General features: G+C 39.3%; 1 protein-coding gene across 1 annotated transcript in view; it reads left to right on the forward strand.

Moving 5' to 3' along the window:
• The window catches only part of LOC117250859 (neural-cadherin), a 460,454-nt gene that overhangs the window by 407,986 nt on the left and 26,349 nt on the right, over positions 1-26,119 (forward strand). Inside the window, exon 35 of the mRNA XM_033616852.2 lies at positions 13,925-14,169. Coding sequence (XP_033472743.2) covers positions 13,925-14,169 — 245 coding nt within the window. The remainder of the gene's footprint in view (positions 1-13,924; positions 14,170-26,119) is intronic.

Here is a 26,119-nt window from a genome sequence, read left to right on the forward strand (position 1 = left end):
GTTAGTTAGAATGATCCACAACAGTTGGTATGAGAAACTGACCTGTTTATTGTTAACAGGGTTAAATAAACAAACTTTAAACTTGAACATTAACATTAAATAAAAAATATAGCTGGTTTGCTTTGGCTGCTTTGGCCCCTTAATAAATAGAAAATAAATCAACACAAGAAATCTTTAAAATGTCTAACATTGAAATTAAAATAGCAGCAAGCCTCCACACACTTGTGCTTTGGCCCCCTAATAAATAAAAAATAGATTAACACCACAAGACATTGTTGACATTTAACAAACAATGCAGCCTTTCCTTTTCAGTTATTTTAGTAGTGTCAGTGCCAGCCTGTTTAAACAAGCAATAGTCCATCCATGGCTCCAATTTCACTAATTTTGCCCAAAACAATGCCATCAGTGCTCTTTACTTAAACAGTAAGAGTGTAAACCAAATAAAAATATCACTATCAAAAAACCAGAGCAGAAAACAAATAGTCAGTTAACTAAATTGACCGCTACTCTTCCTACCCTCCATGTGTCTGAATACCAACCGAACGGGCCATTTAACCAACAGTTACAGGCCGCCACACCGAAATATCCCCATCCCGACGGTCCGCCATCCCGAATTCTGGTCCCTGAGTCCTGACAGTAAGCTATGGCGAGCCCGTAGAAGCTGTATTCCCCATACATGTCAGCGATTTTCACCAGGGACACACGTGAGTAATTCAGGCTGACATTACCTGTTTTTCAGCGAACTCTTCTGGTAATTTTATTAAAATGCATGGCATATAGGTCCACAGTAACTTATTATAATTATTATTATTATTATTATTATTATTATTATTATTATTATTAATGGGTCTTATACAGTGTTGTGTGTAACGCGTTACAAAGTAACGCCTTACAGTAACGTAACTACTTTTATTGGGTAAAAAGTAGTGTAACGCGTTACTACTGAAAATATGGTAACAGAACGTAGTTACTTTGTCAGTTGGGCGGGGACAGATTCGACGGTGACACTGCCTGTCTGCCTCAGCTGCGCACTAGGCAGAAACTGTGACAGTTGCCATGTCAACAGTACAGACAGGAGCGCCAAAATCAAGAATCGTATGAGGAATATGGAAGATATACACGCCTCCTCGGATTATTTTAACGGTTTGTCAACCGAAGACAGGTTAGCTTATTGTAATAAGCTAACAATTAGCAACGGAGTGAGGTTTCCTGACCCGTACTTAATGTCGGGTCAGTGGGTCACCGACCCAACGAAATGGCCTAAGCTACAGTGGCCGGACATTTTTTTAAATCTTGTGGAGAAACCCAGCGTTTATACGCATGAAAAACTCAAGGCATATAAATCCCTTGATGTGTATAATTTTGTACTTTGCGGTCAGGTCCAAGATATTGAATACCGGGATTTATCTGATGGTTTTTGTGCTCTACGGACCGAAGTACTGCCGAGCCAGCCAGGGGTTAATAAAGTACCTACCATACCATACCAGAAGAGAAAATGAATTAATTTATTCGTGCAGGTCTGTAGGTTACTGCAAAGTATGAGTCTGTTACACAAACACAGTCTCACAGTTACACACGTAATAGCAGAACAGAAAATGATTTATTCATGAATATGACACAATTTGTTCAAAGATAGTGTCTGTGAATATTAATATTTTCCTCATTCAGTGATGCAGCAGGTCTGGCAAATAGGCTTTTAGTAGTAGTAATCTGTCATGTAACAAATTCATGTAGCCTAGTTAACACAAATTAACTCTCACTCTTTAATCTTTATTTTATCACCAAAGTGGTAAATACCAGTGGGAAACTCGGATTTTTTCACATTTAGGAAATGAGATGGGGTTCTACCCAAAGTCAAGCACCAAAAAAGTAACGTAAAAGTAACGAGTAACGTAAAAAGTTACTTTTCACAGAGGGTAACTAAGTAAAGTAAGGAATTACCTTTTTTAAGAAGTAATGAGTAACGAGCAAACACTACTTTTTAAAAGTAACTTCCCCAACACTGGTCTTATAAGAGTTGGCTACAATGAGTACCGGGCCATCAAATCACAGCATCCGCAGTGAGTGGACACGGTATTGTGTGCACTTTTACGCACGTGGGTCAAGGCGATCACGGATATTTGATGTGGGAAAGATGTAGCCAGATGTATTACCTGTTTTAGATACGTGTCTGTCTGTCTGTCTGTCCGTCCATCCATCCGTCCGTAGCACAAGTCATGTGCACCACTTTACCACCGATCCGTGCGTAAAAGCCCAAACAGTCCCTGAAGGAGGGACAGCCATGAGGCAATGAATGAGGAAATAATCGCCCAGGCGTTTAATACACAAAATGGGGTCAAACCCCTGGCGGCTATTAGGTGCCCGGCGGCTATTTGCCACCGGGCAACTATTTGGAAATATACGGTAACTCACATAACTCATAACTCGTGGAGGAGCGAAGTGGCGAACAATTTGATTCAATAACACTCGTATTCACTAACACTCGTATTCACTGATGAGCATATTGTTGACCTATTTAAGTGCAATACAATGAAAACAACCAGCCAGTGCGCCTCGGGTAATATGACTACAGAACCTCTGTCTTTTTATTTCTCCCGATTCCAAGGTATGGCAGCTGCCATACCTCGCCATACCTAAGTGACGCCTATGGTCTGTGACTTCCTGTACGGACTGAAGGCTGCTAGAAACTGTCGGGAAACTGTCCGACTTCACCGCAGCTTTTTGTCACCGCCCCCCGCTGTGGCCATCTGCTCTCGTTTACTTCTCAGGCGAGGCGCAGTTCATCTCCAACGAGCCTATTGTCTATGGATCAAGGTGAGCGCTTCTTCCTACGTGCTCAAAATCGTAGGTGCTGATTGGCTGAAGAGGAGTCCTGTGTATCTGCGTTTGATTGCTCTTCCTTCATCCTTAAACTACCCGGATGTCTGTCACAGTAAATTGAAATTGAATTTTGGGAACTGAATTTGAATTGTGAGAACTGAATGTGAAGATATATAGAAATAAATTCAATTTCAAATTATACTATTCAGATTCAGTTTTTCAGTGCAATGATTCAAATTAAACGATACAATTTAAAATTATGTGATTCAGGTTCAGTTTTTCAGTGCAATTATTCAAGTTTAGAAATTCAAATTCAAATATAAATGATTCAAATTCAGTTTCTGGTGGCACATATTTCAGCCCATACCTAGCACCTTAATCAATGTGTTGTCACATCAAGTTCTGCTGTCAAAATTAGAAAACTAAAATCTTAAATCCCTGGGGAGCTACGTTAGCATGATTCAGCTTACAAAACTGTTCGCATGGATTTACACATTGAAGGTTGTTTTTTTTGTTTTTTGTTTGTTCTAGCATGTGACCCCATAGGGGGTTTGTATAAATCAATTCACTCATCCTCTGAGGCCATTTTTCTGCTTTTGACCTTGGCTGTAATTTTGGTCATAGCCACATAAATGTGCTTTGAAACAACCTGGCCCTGACCTACTTGAGAACGTGGGAAATTTGTAGAAGAAAAAGCACCCATGAGACTCTATTTGTTCTAAAGCTGTTAAAATGTCAAATTACATGACAACATATTTATGGCACAGGAAACGTTTGCTCACCTGTGCATAAGGAAGCTGTCAGTGGGAAATGTGGCAGCTATTTAACATCCACTTGATGTGGGTAACAACCAGAATAAAGTCCAGGCTGACATGATAGAAAGCAGTCTGGCGTGACAATGTGGAATGACACGTGGGACAAAAGGGACTGGTTTAAAATAACAAATAAATCATATAACCAGTTCCTTTGACTATATTACTAACTATGTGTATGAATAAATAGATATGTAGCAAACGTTTTACATACAGCATGCTAACAAAAGGGAATTAAACAGAGTCCAAACACAACGTCCTGTTATATTAATGCTTGTGCACTGTCAGATATTATAAAGCAGGCAGCAGAATTTGGCCTCTAATGATGTTAAAGGATAAAACTGATGTGAAACTGTATCAGTGGATTCATGGTGAGAGGCAGTGGGGAGTATCCCTCGCACCATCAGTGATGCAGCCTGTGAAAGAACAAAAAAGTGTCTTCATCCTTGCCATCATAACAGTTTTAACTCACCACTGTGTGTGCAGCTGTATAATATTTTCTCTGGCTCTGGTGAAAGTACTCTGAAGTCCAGGTTGAGTTTAGTAACAACAAATTTATTAAAAAAAAAAAAAAAGAAGAAGAAGAAGCTTGCAACAAAAACTGGGGATATAGAATTTTGAAAGCCGTGGGCATTTACCAAGGTCTAACAAAGTGTTGCTGTGGAGTTGCATAATGGTATGGACCCAGCTGTTCTAAAGCTCAGTTTGTAGAGTAAAAGTCAAAATATCTCAACCTCTGCTGCTTCAACGATTATTTTTTAAGTCTGTCTTTGCAAGTCCCTCAACTTCATACAAGTGTAATAGTGGGGTTGCAGTACCCCTGTAAACTTTTTTTAGTTGATTAGGCTACTGATTGTATCAGCGGCTCGGGGGAATCTGACTCTATTGGATCTCCTTCCCAAAGTGTTAATATGATTGCTCTAAATAAAAGATGGATAGACATCACAAATTGAATGTAGCTAATTCTGGCTCAGCTCTTCAACAGCATTCTTTCTGACCTAGTCTACCTTTTTGGCAGGTCTGATTGCCTGGTTAACTGTTGTTTCAGGGCTGTGAATGTTAGTGTACAAACAGAGCCTGATTTCACTTGTCTTTATTGTTTCTCACTGCTCGGTTTCTTGATTGAAAACCACGGGCTGAAATGACAAAAAATGTGATGTGCCTAGCCAAACTAGTTGAAGGTCATCACAAATTATTTGTTCATTTTGTTTTCTTTTGAAATTGATATCTGCTCTTTGAAAAACAAATGAGCAAGTAAACTCATTTATCCTCTCAGTTATGGGCAGGGTGTCATGTGAACTCAAATCCCCCCTCAGCCTTCCTGACAGAGGAGAAATACTGTGGAGCAGCTTCAAAGTCAGTCCTACAGTGCTTCATATGACATTGCACATTAATTTCAACTGGCTTCTGCATACATCTGTGTCTGTTAGCATTTGGCAGCAGAATTGTCCAAATAAACTCCAAATGCACCAAATAATTTGTGTGCATCACTTGACGACATTAAAATAGAAATTCTAAACTTGTACACCAGGGAGGCTTAGTTATAACTGGCTGCTCTGGTGTGCATGATGCTACAGGTTATTGGTAAGAGAATGAAATACAAACCAGAAAGTCCAGTTTGAAGGCCTGTCAAACATAATGACACAGTGGGAACAGGTAATCCTTTTAAAAACAGACCACCTGGGGATGGCCACAGAAGATTGTTGTTTGCATTATTCTGTTTAAATAGATCTAAAATAACAACCATAATAGACAAAGCATTCATTCTTTTTGCAGCAGAAAGCTAAGGCTTCTCTCTTCCCTCTCATCACACCATTACCTTACCTCACAAGTGATGCAAATGTGGTAGTTTGCCATGAATTTGCCCATATTTCTTTGTAATGACTGCAGGAGGTCATTGTTCGCAGAAGGGAGTATTCATTCTTTTTGCAGCAGAAAGCTAAGGCTTCAGTCTTCTATGTCATCACGTCACTACCCTCTTACCTTACCTTACGTGGGATGCAAATATAGTATTTCGCCGGAATTACGCCTGAATTTCCCCAGAAATTTTCCCATGTGGCTGAGGAAGATGGTTGTTTGCATAATCCTATATATATTGATCTCGTAAAAAAAATAGCATATCTCAAAAACTAAATAACGTACATAATTTGAATAATTTATAGAGTATTAAGAAATATTCTCCTTATTGTTTTAATGACAGTTTCAAAACTTTTATTAATTATTATGGTTTATTGACTTGGATAACACAAAGACACAAACACTTGAGCAGTGCGTTAGTTCAGGCAGGACAAGCTCAGCTCACATCCGAGCTACATCACTTGATCTCAAGCAGCCAGTCAACTGATGGAGCAGCTGATTGATGGAAGGGAGTCAGCTGATAGATCACATGATTCCTTTTCTGCAACCAATTGGCAAATCTCATTCAGGGTGCACTATTTAAACTGCTCTTGTCTGCCTACTGTTGCTGCTTCCTCTGCAAGCCGCTTTGCCACCCGCCTCCACCCCAGCTCCTCCTTTTCATGTTGTGTCTGACTTATTAATATCATTTCTGTTTGACATTGATGCTGCTCTGTTCTGTTCCTGGGGGGGTCTTTGCTGCTGCTGGAAGGGCAGGGAAGTTTGCCTCTCTGCCTCAGGCTTTCCTCATTTGCATGTGGAAGAGCAGACAGGTTTGCTCTCTCTGCCTTATGGTTTTCCACGCAGGCACGTGGAAGGGTGGAGAGGTCTCTCCGCCATAGGCTTTCTACTTAGGCACGCAGAAGGGCGGAGAGGTGTGCTCTCTCCGCTTTATGCATTCCACTTAGGCAAGTGGAAGAGGCTTTCTGCGTAGGCCCGAGGAAAGGCGAGGGGCCCCAATACAGAGCCATACTGCCAAATATAATACTGCAAATGGAAATAAAGTTTTCTTTGACAAAAGTGTTCCTGACTGAAATACCAATGTTGACACTGTCTGACTATTTCAATTGCGGAGGTTGGTTAAACTCTTTGAGGGAGAACTGTAAAGCTCCGGCAAGTAGTCACAACATCAACTTTCCTCTCCGCCTGGTGATGTAAACATGATTGAACAGTGTGGCTTACTGGCTGGCAGTAGATGACACTGCAGCAGAAGTTGAGCCGGATCTGCTGTGTTTCCGTGCTGGAGCTCTCTGCCACAACACCCCCACTACACTATGACTGTGGCGTGGTGGTTATTGTCAGTCTAAACATGGCCTTAGAGACACTTTTAAAACTTCAATCCTCACAAGAGCAGGCATGTTCATGCCTCCCTTTAAAGGCAATGAATAAGGCATTGAGCCCCATCTGCTCAGTCACTAAGCTAAATGCCTAAAATGTTGGAGGTGAAAATAAATTATTTTCCCAGCCCTCTGACCCTGATGGGATTGACACTTTTGCTTGATCAACATTCCACATGCACTGCTGTGTGACTTCCTGTATGAGGGTTAGTTTGTTTGTCAGCTGGAATTGGGAAATATCGTGCGATGAAAAGCTGCAGCATACCAACAACCATCTCCTGTGGCACAGACTGAATCAAACACCTAGTGCTCTTATCCACATGCACTGATCTCAGCATTTTTTTTGCCATTGGAAACATCAGCCTCCATTCAGTCTGTGCGCCCAAGCTTTTAATCTTGCCTTTACTTTTTTTTCTGATCTGCTCACCCACATCATCCATCCTCAAACCTATTTTATTTTATTTTTTTTACAATGGCTCTCATTCTTGCACTCTGCCCCTCCATTTCTTGCCCCATCTCTAGCTCTCTCTGGCTCAGTGTTTAACTCATGTACCATTGCCACACATACACATATAAACACACTCATAGCCTCCCCCTCCATCCCCACCCTGCTTGCTTGTACGCCTTGTTCTATTTTTTCCACTTGACCTGAACCTTGAAGATGATTAGAGAGTAGTTAAGTGTTGGCAACGAGTCCTCCAAGCCCAAGTGTTTGATACTGTGCACTTCGGAGGTGACAGACAAATAGTTGAATAATTCCATATTATAGTCTGGATAACTCTTCCCCCCAGGGATCAAATAAACACATATACAAACACTGATTTGTCATTGTTACTTTATATTTTAATGTTAATTAATTCATTCATTTGGATTTGAGTCTTTTGACTTGAAAATATCTGATAACTTCCCCAAAGCCAAAGATTTATACATTATTACATTTATACATTATTTAAAAAGTGTGCCACCAAGAAATTATTTTTCTGTTTTGTCTTTTCTGACAAAAAGATCCAAACTTCACTCTGTTTTGGAACTCGTTATTAGTGCTATGTGCTATGAAAATGCAATGTCAGCACCACATTTTTTATGATTATTTTCAATTATTAAATGGCTGTACAGTGGAGCAGTGGTTTGAATTGCTGCCTCACAGCAAGAGGGTTCCTGGTTCAAACGTGGGGTGGAGGGGTTAAAATCGTGCATGTTCTCCCCGTGTCAGCGTGGATTTTCTCTGGGTACTCTAGCTGACTGGCCGTAGGTGTGATGTTTGTTTGTCTCTATGTGAAGCCCAATGATAGTCTGGCGACCTGTTCAAAGTGTACCACGATTCTCTCACACCCAATGTCAGCTGGGACCCCCATCAGGAAAAGTGGTTACGGAAAATGAGTGAATGCCAAATGGCATTACATTTGCTGAGGAGTGTATAATGAGTTGTAGGACTCGAAACTCAAAGGTTAGGACTTGTCAGTCTTGACTGGAGACTTGACTTGAGACTTACTTGTAACTGTCAAACAATGACTGTGGCTGTTGGGGGTATTGTACACATGCACACACATACATGAATGCACCCATCTATGTGCAAAAATGTACTGTCAATACATTTCAATTCATACAGAGAATATTGGGACAACAAAAAAAGAAAACATATTCACCTTTGCAATGTGTTTTTTAATTGCTCTCCACTGAGAAACAATAAAAATATCAACGCTCAGGCAATAGTTTGTGTTACTTTGTTAAACCAACCAGACCTAGGCTGCATCCCGTGACATTTATAACCATGAATACAGCCTAGAATAAATAAATAAATCTTACTGCAAACACAGCTAGATAACTTTTCCAACAGCTTCTGTAAACACAGCTCCCAATGCTTGCTAAACACAAAAATATTTCAGAGGTAACACATACAAGTACTCCATCAATACCGTATGATGGCGTGTTGGATGCATGCATGGCCACAGCAGGAATACACATTATTTTGTTTATTAGACCCTAGATTATAAGGCATTGTTATGCATGGATAAAAAAAGCACATTGACAAGTGCTTTAATACAGGCTATTATTTATTACAAAAACCTAGATATGCAGGGAAACAAAAAACACACACACAAAAAAAATTGGCAATAGAAGTGATCACGTTTTAGAGCTTTTCCCTACATTTCTCAAATGAGGCTTTCTAGGGAGCTCATGTCTCTATTTCTGTTTCTTTCCCCAGTATTTCAAACCATGGTAGTAATGTAGCCTTATTTTCAAGGCAAAGGAGTAAGGAGTATATCATTAGCTAACTGCATTGTTTGTGGTATTAGAAGTTACGTTAGAGATGTCCCTGTTCAGGTTTGACATATCCCAACTGTGGGAACCACGCTCTGTATTATCAAGTGGTGACCGATGCTGACTTTTTGCCTGGTACATGCAGCTCTAGCCTGAATCATTCATAAATTATGTATGTAGCCAGCATGTGAATATTTAAGCCCTCTTCACAGGTTCTCGTCTTAAAATGAGTTAGCTTGGGACAGTAAAACGTTTTTAACAAACTTAGATCTCAGGATCTCAAGGTACAGCAGGGGGAATGATTGTGTATGGTTTAGGGACCTCAGAATTGCGTCTCTGCTCTTTGCCGATGGTGTTCCAATGGCTCTACCAGACCGTGACCTCAGGCATGCATTGGGGCAGTTTGCAGCTGAGTGTGAACAGTCAGAATGTGTCAGTACCTCCAAGTCTGAGGCCATGGTTCTCTGCTAGATAATAGTTAACTGCTCCAAGCAAAGTTTTTCAAGTATCTCAGGGTCTTGTTCATGAGTGAGGGTAAAATGGATCACAAGACAGGCCGTTTGGTGCAGCATCAGCATTGCTTGGGGGCATTGAGCAGGTCTGTTGTGGTGAGGAAGGAGGTGAGCCAGAAGGCAAAGTTTTCGATTTACTTTTGGTAGTGACTGAACGAATGAGATTGTGAATACAAGCGAGTGACATGAGTTTCTTCCATATGGTGGCTGAAATCAGCCTTAGAGATAAAGTAAGGAGCTTGGAGTAGGGCCGCCACTCTACCTGTTAAAAGGGGAAAGTTTTGGGGGTTTAGGCATCTGATCAGGATGACTACCTGGTGCCTCCTATTAGAGGTTTTCTGGACATGTTCAACTGGTAGGAGGCTCCAGGGCAGACCCAGAAAACGCTGGAAGGTATTATGTATCTCATATAGCCTGGGAAACGCTTCAGGATCCCCCAGGAGGAGCTGGAAAATGTTGCTGACGAGAGGGATTTTTGGAATGCCTTGCTTAGCGTGACCATGACCCAGCCCTGGATAAGTGGAAGAAAATGAATGGTTGGAGTTAGGCTCAGTTAATTAACTTTAGGTCTGTGTAAAATTGAAGAGCCATTGTAAACTTCACATGTGCCATGCTAGTACGGGAAGCTTGGCATGCATAGCAACAGTAACTGAGGGGGGCAGGGCTTAGCACTGGGTCAGTGTGGAGTATAAAAGTAGAAGGATAAAAAAATTAGCAGGCGAAAACAAAAAATGCACAACTTTGTTATTATTACTATTTGGAGGGACCTTGGCCGATCTGCAGCATGATCAGCAACTCTTTTGCATTTTCCAGTCTTCAGTTTCCGTTAATGAAAGCATATTAGCATATTCTCAGGTGCAACAGAAAACACAAGTTGTATAACAGTATAAAAATAGATAAATTTGTCTTGAAACTAGTCTGATCTTAACAAAACAAGTATATTTCCAAAAATTGGTGAAAAACAAAAGTTATCAGCCTTCAGAAACTCCCACAACACCATACCTCTCGCTAATTACTTTGAGTGAGCATGCATGCTCATCTAGGTTATGATAAGACACTCATAGCACTGATTCCAGTCATGTCTAGTGGCTGGCAATGATAAGAGAGAGGAGAGAAAAGAGAAGAGAAGCAATGTTGTGTTGTTGACTGACAGGCGTCCTGTATTCAACACCTACACAGACTCTAACCGGGCATCATGAATACTGACTGCTTAGCATTTGTCTTGGCATAATAATCCCACCCACAGTTAATTACATTTTAAAGTCTTGTGTTTCAAACAGCAAGGATGTTTTCCCCCTTTTATTATCAAGATAGCAGGCATTTAAAAACTGTAAAACTGAGTAATTTATAACACTGAAAAGTGATTCTAAAGATGATACTAACTTTAGCTGTCTTGAACAAGCCATTCCATCTTGTACTGGCCTTGTGGCAAAAAAGTCTGGAAGACTCCTGCCTGAATGCTTTCACGGGAATTAATGGACTGCTGGAAAAACAATCAGTAAAACCCTAAAATAAGTTATGCAGCTGATAGTAAGTAGAGGTGTGTTCCCTTCCTTTGGCACAGGTTAAATCTCCTAACACCTGCATACTGTACAAGATGAGGTGTGGAAAGAAGTTGAGAGTGTTACAAAAACAGGTAGTTCTTAGCCAAAAGAAGTTACTTTCTCAAGATTATTACAGTAACAAACATGACATTCCTAACATATATTTTGACCTAATGTGAGGTTCGAATAACAATCTGAGCTTGTCAGTAGCAAAACAATTTTAGTGGACGTAAACTGTACGATCCAAATGCCCAGGTTACATGTGAGTGGTTACATTGCAGCGTGTTTGGCTTAAGACAGGACCAGTTCCAACTGTTTCTTCATTAGTTTCTTAGACACAAAAACATGGAAAAATAGGGCCTAGCTTGAAAAATAGCAAAGGTACCATTTAACTACAAATTAAGGTCTGTAGAGTTGATACTTTTTACTGATCTTATTTGAAACACACATGGTACACTAGAATATTTAGAATGTATTTGGAAACTTGAGATATTACTTGAGGACCTTAAATGTTTGGATCAGTCAACTTGGGTTGCTTGTGTTTGCTGCTTGCACAGAAGACATCATGAGGCTACTTGAAGATGACTCTCTGTTGACTCCTCCATATCAAACTGCAGACCTTCAGTTCGCCATGACTGTAAAAAATTAAAGTTTCCTGAACGGTTTACTCTGAGACAAGGCATAGAGTCGCACGCTTACCCCCGCATCCAGCATCCCAAATCTCTAAAATATTGCCAGTCAATAATATCACCAGAGGAGTTTGGTTGCATGTGAACATAATTCATAGAAGACAGAGATTCATAGATGATACATTAAGTTAACCCTTTAGTAACTTGTCTGGATTAGTTTATTAGTTGAAGATGAACAGTTATGAGATAAATTGCAGGACACCATTTTGAATTTAATGCTGCTGTTTCATAGTAAAGTTGAGTCAATATTTATAAGCGTGAAGAAAGCTCCAGAGACCAGAGGCAAGACTCGTCTCTGATGTCATCAAAATGTACAGCCTGGAGCTGCTCCATAGACATTGAGAGGGATGCTGAATTAATGGGCTCGTAAAATGTTTGTTTGAGCTGTTACACCCAAATGAGCTTTTAATTATAGTGGTGCTTTCTGAAGTGAGGCAGAAAATGTGCCCCTGTCTGCATAAAATCATCCTTGTTACCGCCAGAGCCACAGTCAGCATTTTCATGTCCTCCAGTTCATTCTCTATTGAAGTGTACATCTGTGGACGATGATTCAAGGAGAGGAATTCACTTTTTCCACTGTAGGAAGTAGTAAACATTCATCTAGATACTGCTTTATCCTATATTCATGTTCATCTTCATTTTATATTCTAATGCCGTTACTGTCCAATATGATTTTGCTTATTCTCTTGTTCCTCTGTTTTTATTTACATGCTGTGTTTTTTTTTATCTCCTCAGGGGGATACACATTCACCTAATCAAATCTGGTGTCATGCACATCTAAGAACTACATGTTGAAATTAGAATTGAAAGTTCTATATAACTGTATAGTATTATTATTATTATTATTATTATTATTATTATTATTATTATCAATATGCAGATTCTTCTAAAATCACATTGACTTTCTCTTACTTCAAACAACCTTTTGTATACTTTCAGGTAGTAACTGATTTTTAAATTGATGCATGATTTGAGACACTTAAAGTCGACCAAATTTCAAGATTTTAGAGACTTAAATTTACTAAACAGTGAGTTTGTTGGTTAATGTTATGTATGGAACTACAAGGGAGCAGTATAATGTATATTATGATGCTTGAGTTAGAAAATCCTTAATTTTTACACAATGTGGCAACTGACTGTTAAACTTTTGCTTTGATATAATTTATATGTGGTTTCCAGCATTTAATTACTCCCAGAGATGAAATTACAGACACTCTCTCTATTTCAACATCATTAATCATGAGATTGCTTCGTGTATTTGTTGCCTGCTCTCCAATAATGTTTAATTTAGTCTTTCAAGTGAATTTAGTCTTTCTTTAAGATCAGTGATAGTTTGTTAAATGAGCTGTATGCCACATTCAGAGCATATATTATGGCTCAGAGTCTGAGCAAGGATTGTTTGCACACAGCTCTTAACATGGAGGTGGCGGAGCTGGTGGCTAGCAGCTAACTGTGCAAACAGCATGAACAGTGCTAACAAAGGCAACAGTGCTGACAGGGCTAACATTGTTAACCTTGGAGGGAATCACAGGGTGTGCGCTACCCTTCAACGACAATGCTGTTTCGCCATCATAGGTCTAGACGAAGTTATCAGTGGTAACTGCTATATGAACACAGTGCAGAGCGGCAACAATTAGCTAGCCAGTGGAATACATACATGGGAGTCATGACAAAGAAAAGAGAGGGTTGGACCCAGCTTAGTATTGGCAAGATGCTGGAAACATCAGTAAGTCCAAACTGGTAGAAAAGATTTCCGCACACCTACATCTATGCAATCTTAAAGTGAAATACTGCATAGATGTATGTGTGCGTAACATTTAAAATCAACATGACTTTTGTAGAGATTTCAGTGACTTTTCCGCTGTATCTAAAAGTTGTTTCAAATTATTTCCACTGCAAAAGAAAATGGTATTATCCGCAAAAACATTTAAATGTTTTTGAAATCCAATGTATATTATTTCTGTGTAAAAATTATTGGTCTAACATTATGATTCTTTTGTTTTTCTCTTTCCATCCGCTCCCTCTTCTCTCTGTCTAACTGTTTTTTTGCAGATGTCCTCCTGGCCACATGATTCGTGTGAACGGGACCAGAAAGTCCTGTGTCTATACCCTCTGTGCTACTCGGCCTTGTCACCGGGGGACCTGTGTGGCCCAGTCACCCTCCAAATTCACCTGCCACTGTCCAGAGGGTTACAGAGGACGCCACTGCGAGACAGCACTGGCCATCTACAGGGAAGATGTGGGCCTGAGCTTCAGCTCCCTCTTTGCCATCTGTATCTGCTTCATGGCCTTACTAGGTAAGCTGTTGCATGTTACACATCTGCGGCATGTTACACATAGAGTGATGAGGGGATGATTGCACAGCAGGAGGACTCTGTTGTTTTTGTGTGTGTTTATTTTGTGTTAGCATTTTGCTTTCCCCCTGAAGAAACAGTGTGAAAGAAGAATCCAACCAGGATCAGAAATTACCCCGTCACAAGACTTAAAGGGGAAATTCAGGTGTTTATCAGCCTGGGGTCTATTCTCATGACTGTTTTCAGTGTGACTATTTTCATAATAACACTTTCCATCCCTGTTGTAGAAATTTAGAAAACACTTACTCTGCAGGTGCAGCAAGACAACATAATACAGCCACATGCAGTATCATCATATATATTGTATGTTGCCATGCTGTACAATGTGTCCCCATTATTTTTTCATCCTGATTCCTGCTACTGTGCCCCAGTTACACCACCAACCCCACCCTAAAAACCTCAAAACAAAATAAATAAAAAATATCTAGGTGGTCACTGAAGAAACATACATAATATATGACAATTTTATATATTTAAACAAGTAACACCAGACCACTGTGTCTGCAGGTCCTTAAAGCCACAGTGTGTAGGAATTTCTCCCATCTATCCTTGAAATCATATATTGCATTCAAACGGATAGTGCACTCTAGCGCCTCACTGTTTCAAACGCGTATTGCTACAACTGTAGCCGCTGTGTACCAAAAAGCTATGATAACACTGATGAAACCATGTCATCCGATACTTCATGGAGTATTCATTCAGGCTCCTACACAGACACACGCGACGCGAGTTGACAAACCCCCTCCTCACCATGCTGGCCAGCGCCGCTACTAACTCGGCACTACTGCAGCATAACAAAGTCCCACTCTTTGAGCATAATGCAGGATCATGCATATGCAGCATCACGGGAGACAGAATCCTCGTCGCCAAGAAAGCGCAAAAGGGAATCAAAAAGGCAGCATGACTGGCGAATTAAAAAAACGAGGGTCATCATTGGGGTTGCCTTTCCCAGGTGGAGAGAGCTGCTGAAGGAGAAAGGTAATGCAATCACAGGCCAGCGCTAACAGTGGCGCTTTGATGTGAGGAGAGGGATGAGGTGTGTGAGGTTGAGCCACTTGTCGCTGCTAGCTGTTAGCCGCTGTTAGCGCGGCTAACAGCCAACAGCGGCGCTGGCCTGTGATTGCATTGCGACGAGGATTCCGTCTCCCATGATGCTGCATATGCATGATCCTGCATTATGCTCAAAGAGTGGGACTTTGTTTCAAATTTGCCAGAGTAGTAGCGAAGCACCTCTTGCTCCTCTCCTTCGGCTCCTCAGTCACGCAGTGCTGGCCTGGCTCTCAACGAAAACGCCGAAGGCGGGGCTGTATGTCCCTTGCTGGCGGATGTATTCTCAAGATGGCGAAACCCCATAGACGACTTCCCCGCACTTACCCTGAAATTCTCCTTTTACGAGAATAAGTCAGATTATTGGTGGAGGTAATAGTACACCAATGATGATGAATGTTACACAAGGTCCCTTTAAAACATAAATTCAATTTTATAAATAATAAGCTGAGTCCAGCTTAGTGACCATATATATACAGCTTGACTTTTATACTTATTTGCAATGCTTGAATAAGAAAACAATATTTGTTCAAAAATCGTTCTTAAATTTGGTTAAAAACTACCCAGAAAATGTCTTATAAACCTTAAATTTAATGTCCAATACCTGTAGACATCCTGTGAATAGCCCAGGAATGTAGATCTATCCATTGCATGCTAAAAATGCATAATCTTGAAAGAAATGAAAATCTGTTCTTTAAAAAATAATCATAAGCCTCCTACATTTAAAAAAAAAATTTAAGTCTGACTCAAAGTAAACACAAGTGTTGTGTTCTGGAATTCTTTTAGCCTTGACAGCGAACTTATATTGTAGTGAGTCCGCTACCAAAGGTTAGGTCAGCCAAGAAGTTAACAGGGAGATGGATCCTCACCATGAAAAATGCCATTCAGTGAACTGATAAATAACTAACGTGTTAAGAGTACAGCACAGACCTGAAATCTAGACCTGAAAAAACGGTATCTTTCATACAAACACAAACACACACACATGCACGCACATGCACACACGCACACACACACACACACACACACACACACTATATTGATGATGATTGTTTCCCAGATGTTTTAATGATGTGGTAGACATTTCTTTGATAATTACTGCATTACTTTACCCTTAGAGGCTTGTTGTACAGGGTATGGTAAGACCCTAGGGACAGTGTAATCACACTCACATGAACACAGACCTGACAACATACATCATTTTGAATAGAATGTAATAATTACTGTTTGGGTCTCCTTCTAGCCGAGGCTCCTTATCTTTATATACATCTCACTACAGCTACATCCCTTTTTGTGCACATTTGTAAAAACAGCAAGCAAAGGTAAAACAAAGGGTTTGAGTGGCTGTTGTAATGAGTGTTAAGAGAGCATCTTAAATGTCCGAACCATTTATACTTTACACAGCCCAAATGTAGAACGGTATCTCACTGACATGAAGGCTGAACAGTCACTTGTGATCAATTTTCCTGAGCTCTCTTAAAAAAAAAGGGTGCAAGGAAAGACTTGGAGCAAAGAAAGTGCTGCGTTAGGTGAAAGGGACATGTGGATGCAGATTTTGTCTGATAGGGGGCCAAAAGTGTCAGGCTTTGAAAACCCCTGAACAAGAGCTTATAGGGAGCAACTTATACAGTGGAAGGGGTTCATGAACATAAAAGTATATACAGAGTTAATGAAACGACAACTTTGCCAGTGCTGGTTCTTTCTTTGTTTGGATGCCTATAAAAGACTTTTCATTTTTATTGTCTCTTTGATAATGACTTATATAGCTTAAAGCCAGTAATGAACTGATCATGGTTTTTATCATAGTCAAGCATTCTTTTGTAAAAGGCCAGAAAGTCTCAAGAGGTATTGTAGGTTATGACTATAGCCGCTAAACTTTTGCAGTGGTACTGTGCAAGCATTTCCTCTGGCCTGTGGGTGGATGGACTGCAACACACTAGTGTCTGGTTGTCTATTGTTCAGATCCACGTTTTTTCCATCTGCCTGTCTGTTTTGCTTGTTGAATATTCATCTGCCTGTACCTTTAGCTCTGTGTTCCTATTCCTAAAGGATCCTCTGCTGAGAAAGTGCCTCGGGCGCAGCCGTACATGGAGAATGAGTTGTCAGTAGGATGACATGTTCCCCTTGTTTAATTGAGGACAATACAACTGAACAGTAAAGAGCAGTATGAGACAGAGCACAGTACCAGAGAAGAAAACAGATCAGAGAAGTACAGAATAAAACAGGACACAGCACAATACCAGACGAAAACAAGAGGGAGCTGAAAAGATTACAAAGCGGAGGCAGCGCACAACACAGCCAGAGAAGGGAAATCAGGAGATATGTAGTGCTGAGAGAGATGGTGTCAATGTCACACTGCTGCTGGCCATGTCTGCTTGTCTCATTGGTGATTCAGAGGGCACCTCCTTCGCACCCTGAGACCAGACAGACACCGCTCAAATGATCATTTCTCCTTCGCTTCTTCTCACCTTCATTCCACAATATCTCTCTTCAAACTTAGCTTTGGGCTCATATTGAATGCGACATCTGACCTTGATCCTGCTGAGGCTCAGTTCTGTTTTAAGTGTTAATTACTTGATTTGTAGGCGTATAAGGTGCTGTTTACCCAAACCTGCAGAAATTGAGATCAATGCTCCAGGGGCTTTGGTAGTAATTTCAATCGGTAAAGCATTCCGTGCTCGATCGGTCAAGCGTTCCTCACTCTGAAATTTAAATAGCAGCAAGAGAGACATTTTTTTCTTAAAGCCCTATTCCAATATTGCTTGTGCAGACTCCAAATGTTTGAATAGCAAGAACAAAAGGAGGGCAGCAACTCTCCTGATGCAGTGCTGAAGAAAAATTGACTGTTCTTAAGAATGATATGATGGGTGAAGATTAAAGACAAACTCCACTCTAAAACAGAATTCATATTAGGTCATTCTCTTTGATCTTATTGTCCAGTCTTGTATGGTCAACTTTGAAAAGTGAGGATATATACAGTGGGGTTGTATCCAGCCAAATTTGGCAATTACCTTATCGTAGCCATTTGACTTTGATTTTGGTCCAGACTGAAATACCTCAACAGCTGTTGGATGGATTGCCATGTATTTTGGTACAGCTCTTCATGTTCCCCACAGGATGAAATAGAAATTTTCTGGTGATCCAATCTCTTTTCCTCTAATGCCGTCATCATGTTGATATTTTAATGTGTCCAATACTTTTATTCATGACTGAATGCCTGCAAAACTAATGACTTTTACATGCTAATTAGCAAATGTTAATATGGTGACATGGTCAGCTTAGATAGTGAACATGGTAATCAGTGTTAGGGTTAACACGTTACAAAAGTAATGCATTACAGTAATGTATTACATTTTAGCAGTAACAAAGTAATATAATGCATTACCAACAGGATTTCAGGTAATATTATTACATTTACAATGTTACGTAACACGTTACCACATGGAGTAATCTGTTAATTGTTTTCATTTTTCATTTATCCACACTGGTCTACACTGCTCCGCTTCCACCAGTGCGCCACCAGAAAAAAAAGTATCCCCCAAGGGTTGTTGTGTGTCATAAGCTAAATTATAGGCATATAAGGCAGTGCCAGTGATCGGCACATCTGGGTCATGCCGTATTGACTGGTGCACCGGGCACCGGTAGGTGGGTCTTCCAGCTCTGGTGTATTCATTTGCACTCCTCATAGTGACTTGATCTCATCCCATGTTGTGCTAACCTTAATATTTATTAATGGTGTTTCATATCATTGGCCCATAAATATTTACCCATATCTCATAATTATCAGACTTTGATCCTCTGCCTGACCCTCCCTGCGTCCAAGGCTATTCATTTATTTTAAATAGTCTAGACTGTTTAATTGTCCTATATCATCACGCAATTATTAATATAAGCAGGGGATTTTAATACAAAGTGCTAACCACTGTATGTGAATGCATGAATGGGTCAGACCTGCAGCACTGGATCTGAAATTAACTGTAATAAACTGGAGCTTCTGTGCTTTGATTACCTGCTGTGAAACAACATGACCCTCATCCATTTAAAATACCTAGTAGCTCCCCTGAGGTCATTTTGGTGAAAGTAACGCAAAAGTAGTGTAATAAGTAACTTATTACTCTCAAATGAAGAGAGTAATAAGTAATATGTAATTTATTACATTTTGAGAGTAACTCACCCAACACTGATGGTAAACATTACCTGCTAAATGTCAGCATGTTAACATTGTCATTCTAACTGTGGGAGCATGCTGATGTTCGCATTTAGCTTAAAGCCACAGTACAGCCTGACAGCCTTTTGTATGATGGCTGTCGACTCTTTGCCTTGTTAATCAAGATAAAGAAGGAAAAAGAATTAATAGAAAATACAGATAGAAATAATATCCAAAGTAAGTTAACCTCTTTAGATGTTTAATTTCTGTTTGCAGTCATTTCTCTTGCTTTTCCATATATAAATATATTTTCCCATTATAAAATCTCTAATGGCAGATTACATTAGATGCATTGACTATGCTATTTTTTATTAATGTAGTTGAGTTGATGGCTCTGGTCTGAACAGTTTTATCCAAAGAGAAACTCTTGGAGTTGTCCTTTTACTCTTCCAATGATGGAACTGGTAGACTGGCAGAGCTGACCCGGTGACAGTCCCCAGGGTCCTCCTTTGGGGTTGTGGGTTCAGAACAAAGTTTCTAGATGAGAAATGTCAGCACAGCAACACGCCAAGTCAAAGTCCACTCGGCCATCTCTTGACAATATCAATGATTAATAACCTAGCCCTTTGAATTTATCATGTAGCTTGAATATTGATTTGGCACTCAACGATGAGAATTCATTTATTCTATTTGCTTATTTTGGCTTCTGCATGTTTGTAGCTGTGTGTAAATATCATCCCCGTTTTACATGCACCTCCTCGCTCTCTTCTTGTGCTTCTCCTGCCATTTCTCTCTCTTAACATTTTTGTGGCGTATTCTAAACTAAATTTATTAATGATGGTTTGACATTGACATACCCGCCTGAATTTTTGGAACCGTCAATAGACATTTATTTTTCTTGCGTTCCTTCTTAATCCATCCCTGCTCCTTTCCTTTGTGCAGTGCAGGTTTGATGCATCTTCTGTGTAGCAACATATAGAAATGCTGTGAGTTTTTCACTCAAAAGCAAAGGTTCAATTCAGTGAGAGATAAACTGTTAATTTTAACTGATCTGTGAGGATAATTTAAGCTGAAATTAAAGGGTAAATATATTTTTATAAATAAAATCTTCTATTTTCATTTTTTTTTAAATGACAGATGATTGTAATAAAATGGCATTATGAAAATGAGAGCAAAAATTGTAAACTTAAAAAACAAAGTTTGCATTTTTTTTTTCATGCATTCATTACAGATATTACTGCTCATCAAGCGTAGAGGGGCTTTGCTGTTTTCTGTTAAGCTCTTCTTAGCCTAGCTCTGTTGTAGCTGTAATTAGATGCATTCTACCCTTGCAGTTAAACTGATTTGACAACAGAAAACAATCACAAGTTGTGTTTGTTTAGATTTTTGAGTAACTATAACAAGGGACAATTGTAGGACATATGACAAAAAAGTATTGTGTCAATATTGATACAGGGAAGTAAGACTGCACAAAAGTTGAGGTGATTTTGATAAGATAATAGAATTTATGTCGTGGATCCTCATGGCCACGCTGTTGTGAAAACTATCATTTAGGCTTTTAATTTGAAAGGACTGAACTAGAAGTGGTGCATGCTTCAACCTATCATATGCAGATTTTTGAATGCCTTACAATATTGCCAGACATTTTTTAAGATCTTGGTACCCTTTGGTTTCATTAATTTCAGTTTGATAACACATTTAAAATCCATCACAGTGAATGTTCGCGTGTATGTGCTCATTTGACACGTTTTTGTCACACAGTACGGAGAGTAAGGAAAACTATCACTTACTGGCAGTGTTGGGGAATAGTTGCCAACATGTACTTCATTTACTAGTTTAACTACAATTTGCAGTAGTTGGATGGCAGTTTAGATACATTCAAATCTCAGTAGTTTTTTTCAGTACTGAACTAATTTGGGTCATGTAGTTTATGTAGTTAAATACAAACACATATTAGTATGCTCATGATGTTTAATGCCATACAATGAGGAACAATGCCACAGCTTATTGGCCACAGTTTTCATTTGTGGACATTCAATTGATATTTGACTAAAATATGGTTTGCAACCAAGATGTCTGTGATCGAATACTATGAATTTCCATCAAAGTTTAGCATTTTCTAATTCCACCCAACAGTTGTTCCCTATCCTCTCCTTAAAACACATCCTCAGGCTGCCTAGGAGAGGATTGATCTGCCCTAGTGTCTAAATCAAACACACCTGCACTTCACTCAGTTTCAGTTCAGCTGTGCCTCAATTTAACAATATGAGACACAGGACTATTGTGATTATTTCCCCCGATGTAGTTTGGATTTAGGAGAACTACTTTTTGAAAGAAGTTTTATTTTGACAGGCTAATTATTATTTGAGAGATGTATAGTTTAACTACTTTTAATTGCGTAGCTGGTAGTTTGGTAAACTGCAGTTTAAAATGTAATTTCCCCAACACTGCTTATTGTTGCACTTTGGAGAACCATCTGACATTTAAGAGTTGTCTCTTGCAAATCTCTGGGAAAGAAAAATCCTGAAGCACCAAGCATAAACAAACATGCAAACATGGAAAAGCATGGTGAGAATAATAACATGAATCATGTCATTTCTTGCATTAAACTGGTAATGATCATTCAGGTCATTTCATGCAAGCACTGGAACATTCTGTCTTGGTACATCATGTACATTTCCCAATTAATCACCATAGCAATAGTCAGCCTGTCATCCCAGAGACGGGCAGCAGATTTGCTCTGAATATAGTAAGTTCACCTTTTTATGATTGTAGATGTGAAGTGAACTAGTGGTTCAGTTGCTGATATTAAGACACCAGAAAATCTACAGATTATATATTAACCTTTGGGGTCATTTAATTTGTGATGATCTATAACCAGTGGGTGATGTTAGGTGGGATGACATCCCCCTTGTTAGTAAAATGACCAAATTGCATCACCCTTTTAAACCTGCCATCCCTCTCCATTCCCCTAAGGTCATTAATAGGCAGACAGTGGTGTGGGTCCAGACCCAGATGCCACCCTATCTGGACCCAGACCTATAACTGGTGAACTATTGAGAATTATTAAATTGACAGGACGTTTCTATTTTAACCAATGCAGTATCGGAGCCAAGGAAACTCACAGGCCAGTGGCATGCATTGTAAATCACCTCACATGATGCAACTCAGCCAATTGATTCTTTGCATTTCAATAACCATTTTGACTCAAGTAAATGAGATACACACACAGGAAAGAGACAAGATGAGAGACAACAGTCTGAGAAATTTCACATGTAAGCAGACTACGAAAACAGTGTATAATCAAGAATGGACAGGCTCTTACATGTTTATCCTTGCCACAGGCAGTTCAAAACCAGTAAGGGGGTGAGAGTAGGTAGGGTCATCCCCCTGTTGAAAAAATTAAACATTGTCTACTGTCTTTAACATACAAAATTACCACTATGGTGTTTCTGTGGGGCCTTAAGCAGACATACAGACTTAGAGCACGTAGATTAACCCTTTGAAACCTGGAGCGACATCACTTTTCCTGTGCTGCTTTCAAACGCCTTTGGCAAGTATTTAAATTTTTTAACCTTGAGCAACTTGGTAAGAAATATCCCACAAAGTGCAAAAATAATAGTTTTAGGAAATTACTTAAAAAAACAAAAACTAGGGAAAAAACAAAAAAAGATAGATTATTATTATTATTATTATTATTATTATTATTACCTATTTGAAATAATGGTGCAGAATTATTGTGATTTTTAAGCACTTTGTCCAGGTTATTTTCTTGTTTGTTTGCTTTAAACTTTCTTTTTTTACAACTGATTTTCTTGTTTTTGATATTCTCTTTTAGTAATTTTTGCAATTTTTTGAGTCATTTCTTCTTTCATTGCTCATTGCCTTCTTCCCATGTTTTTGAAAGAAATCAAGCCAATTTGCTCAGGTTTAAAAGGGTTAAAGAGGGATATCAGATTAAGGACACAGATGTTGGTCAGTGACTCACATACTGAATACATCCATAAAATCCCCTCCCCCAGATGAGCTGAGCAGTCAGTTCAATGATTGCTGCATTGATTCTATCACACCAAAGTCCTTCAAGGTGAAGATGTTTCCAAGGTTATCTTTGTGCATTGTTGAGAGTTTGGAGGAAGACTGAACAAACAGTAAAGCACATGAGAGAGATTCAAACTAAGTTTTATTTACATAAAGTAAAAGTGGAGAGTCGCAGAATTCAAAAATAGCAAGTTGACTTAAAGACGTATGAGAAACATCATCACTTATTTCTTCCTTTCCACCTGTGACATGGGTTGGTTCAAGGGCTGCCCAGTGGAAGCTGAAGACTCAAATCTTCAGTCAAAAACCCCTTAGTTGACTTAGATTCTTCAAGTCGAGCAGTCTTGATTAATTAATTAATTTATTTATTTGTTTAGTTTTGTTTCATTAGTCAATGTGCAGTTTACTTTAGGGACATTTGTGTAAATATACAGCTCACAGCAACCTAATACCATATAGTCTCTGGCTTTTGTTTGATATCTACGGTTGGCAAACCATGTCATTGCCCATTTCTGATTCATTGTTAGGGGAGTTAGCACACATTAGCCGTGAGAGCTAATATTGCTTGTTTACTATATTGTGTAAATGTTGCTGTAACCCTGAACGTCCTGCCAAATCCTGCACAAACTCTATATGAAAAAAAGGAACAAATAATCCAATATTTGTATTGAACAACTAAATCCAATCCGACTAACATAACTGTCAGTCTGGTACAGCCCTAGTTGATTATGATAGCTGGTTCCATTTTTTGGTTTGGATTCACTAAGCTTCAAAACTAACAGATCTTTTTATTTTAAAAGGGCAATGTGCAAAGCACATTGAGTTTCTTACCTGTAGTTGGTGCTAACCATCGCAAGCAACTTGCCCAAAAACCAAAGTGTACCATGGCTACTTAGTCAATGTGCTCTAATATTCCCTACTCTACTTAACAAAGCTTCAGCAAACCAATGCCTTCAGCTTGTTCTTGGCCAAAGATTGAAAGGTTAAAGAAAGAAACACCACACTATGAACATGAGTTTAATGTGTTTAGCAGTATAGAGTGCCGATTCTTCTTCAGTGAGAGGATTTTTGCTTATTCCCTCATGTCGATCTCAGTAGTCAGAGTCTTTCATTGATACCATATGAATTTTATTTTAGGCTTTACACTTGATTAAATGCTTTTGAGTTCCAACCCTACACATATTTGGTTCACAGATAAAGCTGTTGAAGTTTCTTCGAACCACCTGAAATTAGAATATTTTGTTGAAGACCTGATATTATTAATGGCATATAGAGTAACTGTTAGTATGTATTTTTACATCTCCACTGACCAATGGATACTAGGTCAAGACCCCCTGAGGATCATGTTCCGCTATGACAGCTGTCATGGCGTCAGAAGTGCTAGGCTCATTGAGGAATGGACAAGTTAGACTAATTTTAGTTGGCCAAAGGCCAAGTTAAATTTGGCAAAGCACCATTTTAGGTAATAGCCATACATGTCACCATCCTATATAAGTTGTGTCTCTCTCTGTTCAGATCATCACATAGCTTCTGCATGTAGCCATTGTTGATCCGAGCTCATAATAAAACATGCATTAAGAAAGTACTCCGTGATCGGCCTCATCCTTGAATTCTCCAGATCATCACAGAAACACCTACTCTCAGTAACTCTCATAAGTCTCTCACAAAGACGTGGGAGTGATTTGTAATCATAACACCCACAAGACTGAAATGGTCTATAAATGCCAGCATGTCTTATAAATAAAGAAGTGCATCAAAATTTTAGTTTGCATATGATGGTAGTTTGTCTTAAGTGCAAGTGAAACATTTTAGAATGATTATTGGGCCTGCTCCCATTTCAATTCACAGTCTTATTTTTTTTTTTCATTAAAAAGATCTGCCTAAAACAGCAGCATCAAGATGAACACAAAAAAAATTCAGACAATCAGTGTACAATGCCCAAAAGCAAAACACAGTCAATTTCACTTAAATGATTAGAGTAAAGTCAATCTTTGCTGTGTAAGTGCTCCAAACGGCAGTGGTCTGACAGCACAGCAGCAAGCTCAGGGCCCAAACCCATTTTAATCTTGACTAAACACAGCATAGACAGCCCCTTATTGAGTCTTCCACCAGATCTGTCTTCATATTCCGCAGAATATCCAAATCTCTCCAGCTGAAAGTACATTAATACCTACTTAAGTCGTGTGGAACTGGATGTACTGCTGAGGAAGACATGAGTACATTATGATCCACCCAAGCAATGTAAGTCAAAGATAATTAGTCTGATAGAGAGGGCTGCTTTTTTTCTGTGAAAGGAAGGTGAAGTAGTTCATGTATGCATTCAGTCAATACAGTCTGTGAGGCGTTTAGGAAAATGCGTGTTCTGACCCTTTTCCTTATCTCCTCTTCACACAAACAGACCCAGCGTCTTTCAACTTTATGTAAACACATGTTGGAGATTGCAAGCACTTAAACACACACAAAAAACGATAAGACCAATACAGAATATCTGACTGATTCAGTATCACACCTGGATGTAAATACTTGAAAATGTACTTGTAAAAAATGACTAACAACATCATACATGCATACATCAGTTTACTGTTGGAATGAAGACTCTGTATTGCCTGTTCACATTATTGTGGTTTTCTGTTGAGGTGTGTTAGCCCTCTGGTAGAGCTG

This window comes from Epinephelus lanceolatus, chromosome 2, assembly GCF_041903045.1.
Source record: "Epinephelus lanceolatus isolate andai-2023 chromosome 2, ASM4190304v1, whole genome shotgun sequence".
Classification (NCBI taxonomy): domain Eukaryota; kingdom Metazoa; phylum Chordata; class Actinopteri; order Perciformes; family Serranidae; genus Epinephelus; species Epinephelus lanceolatus.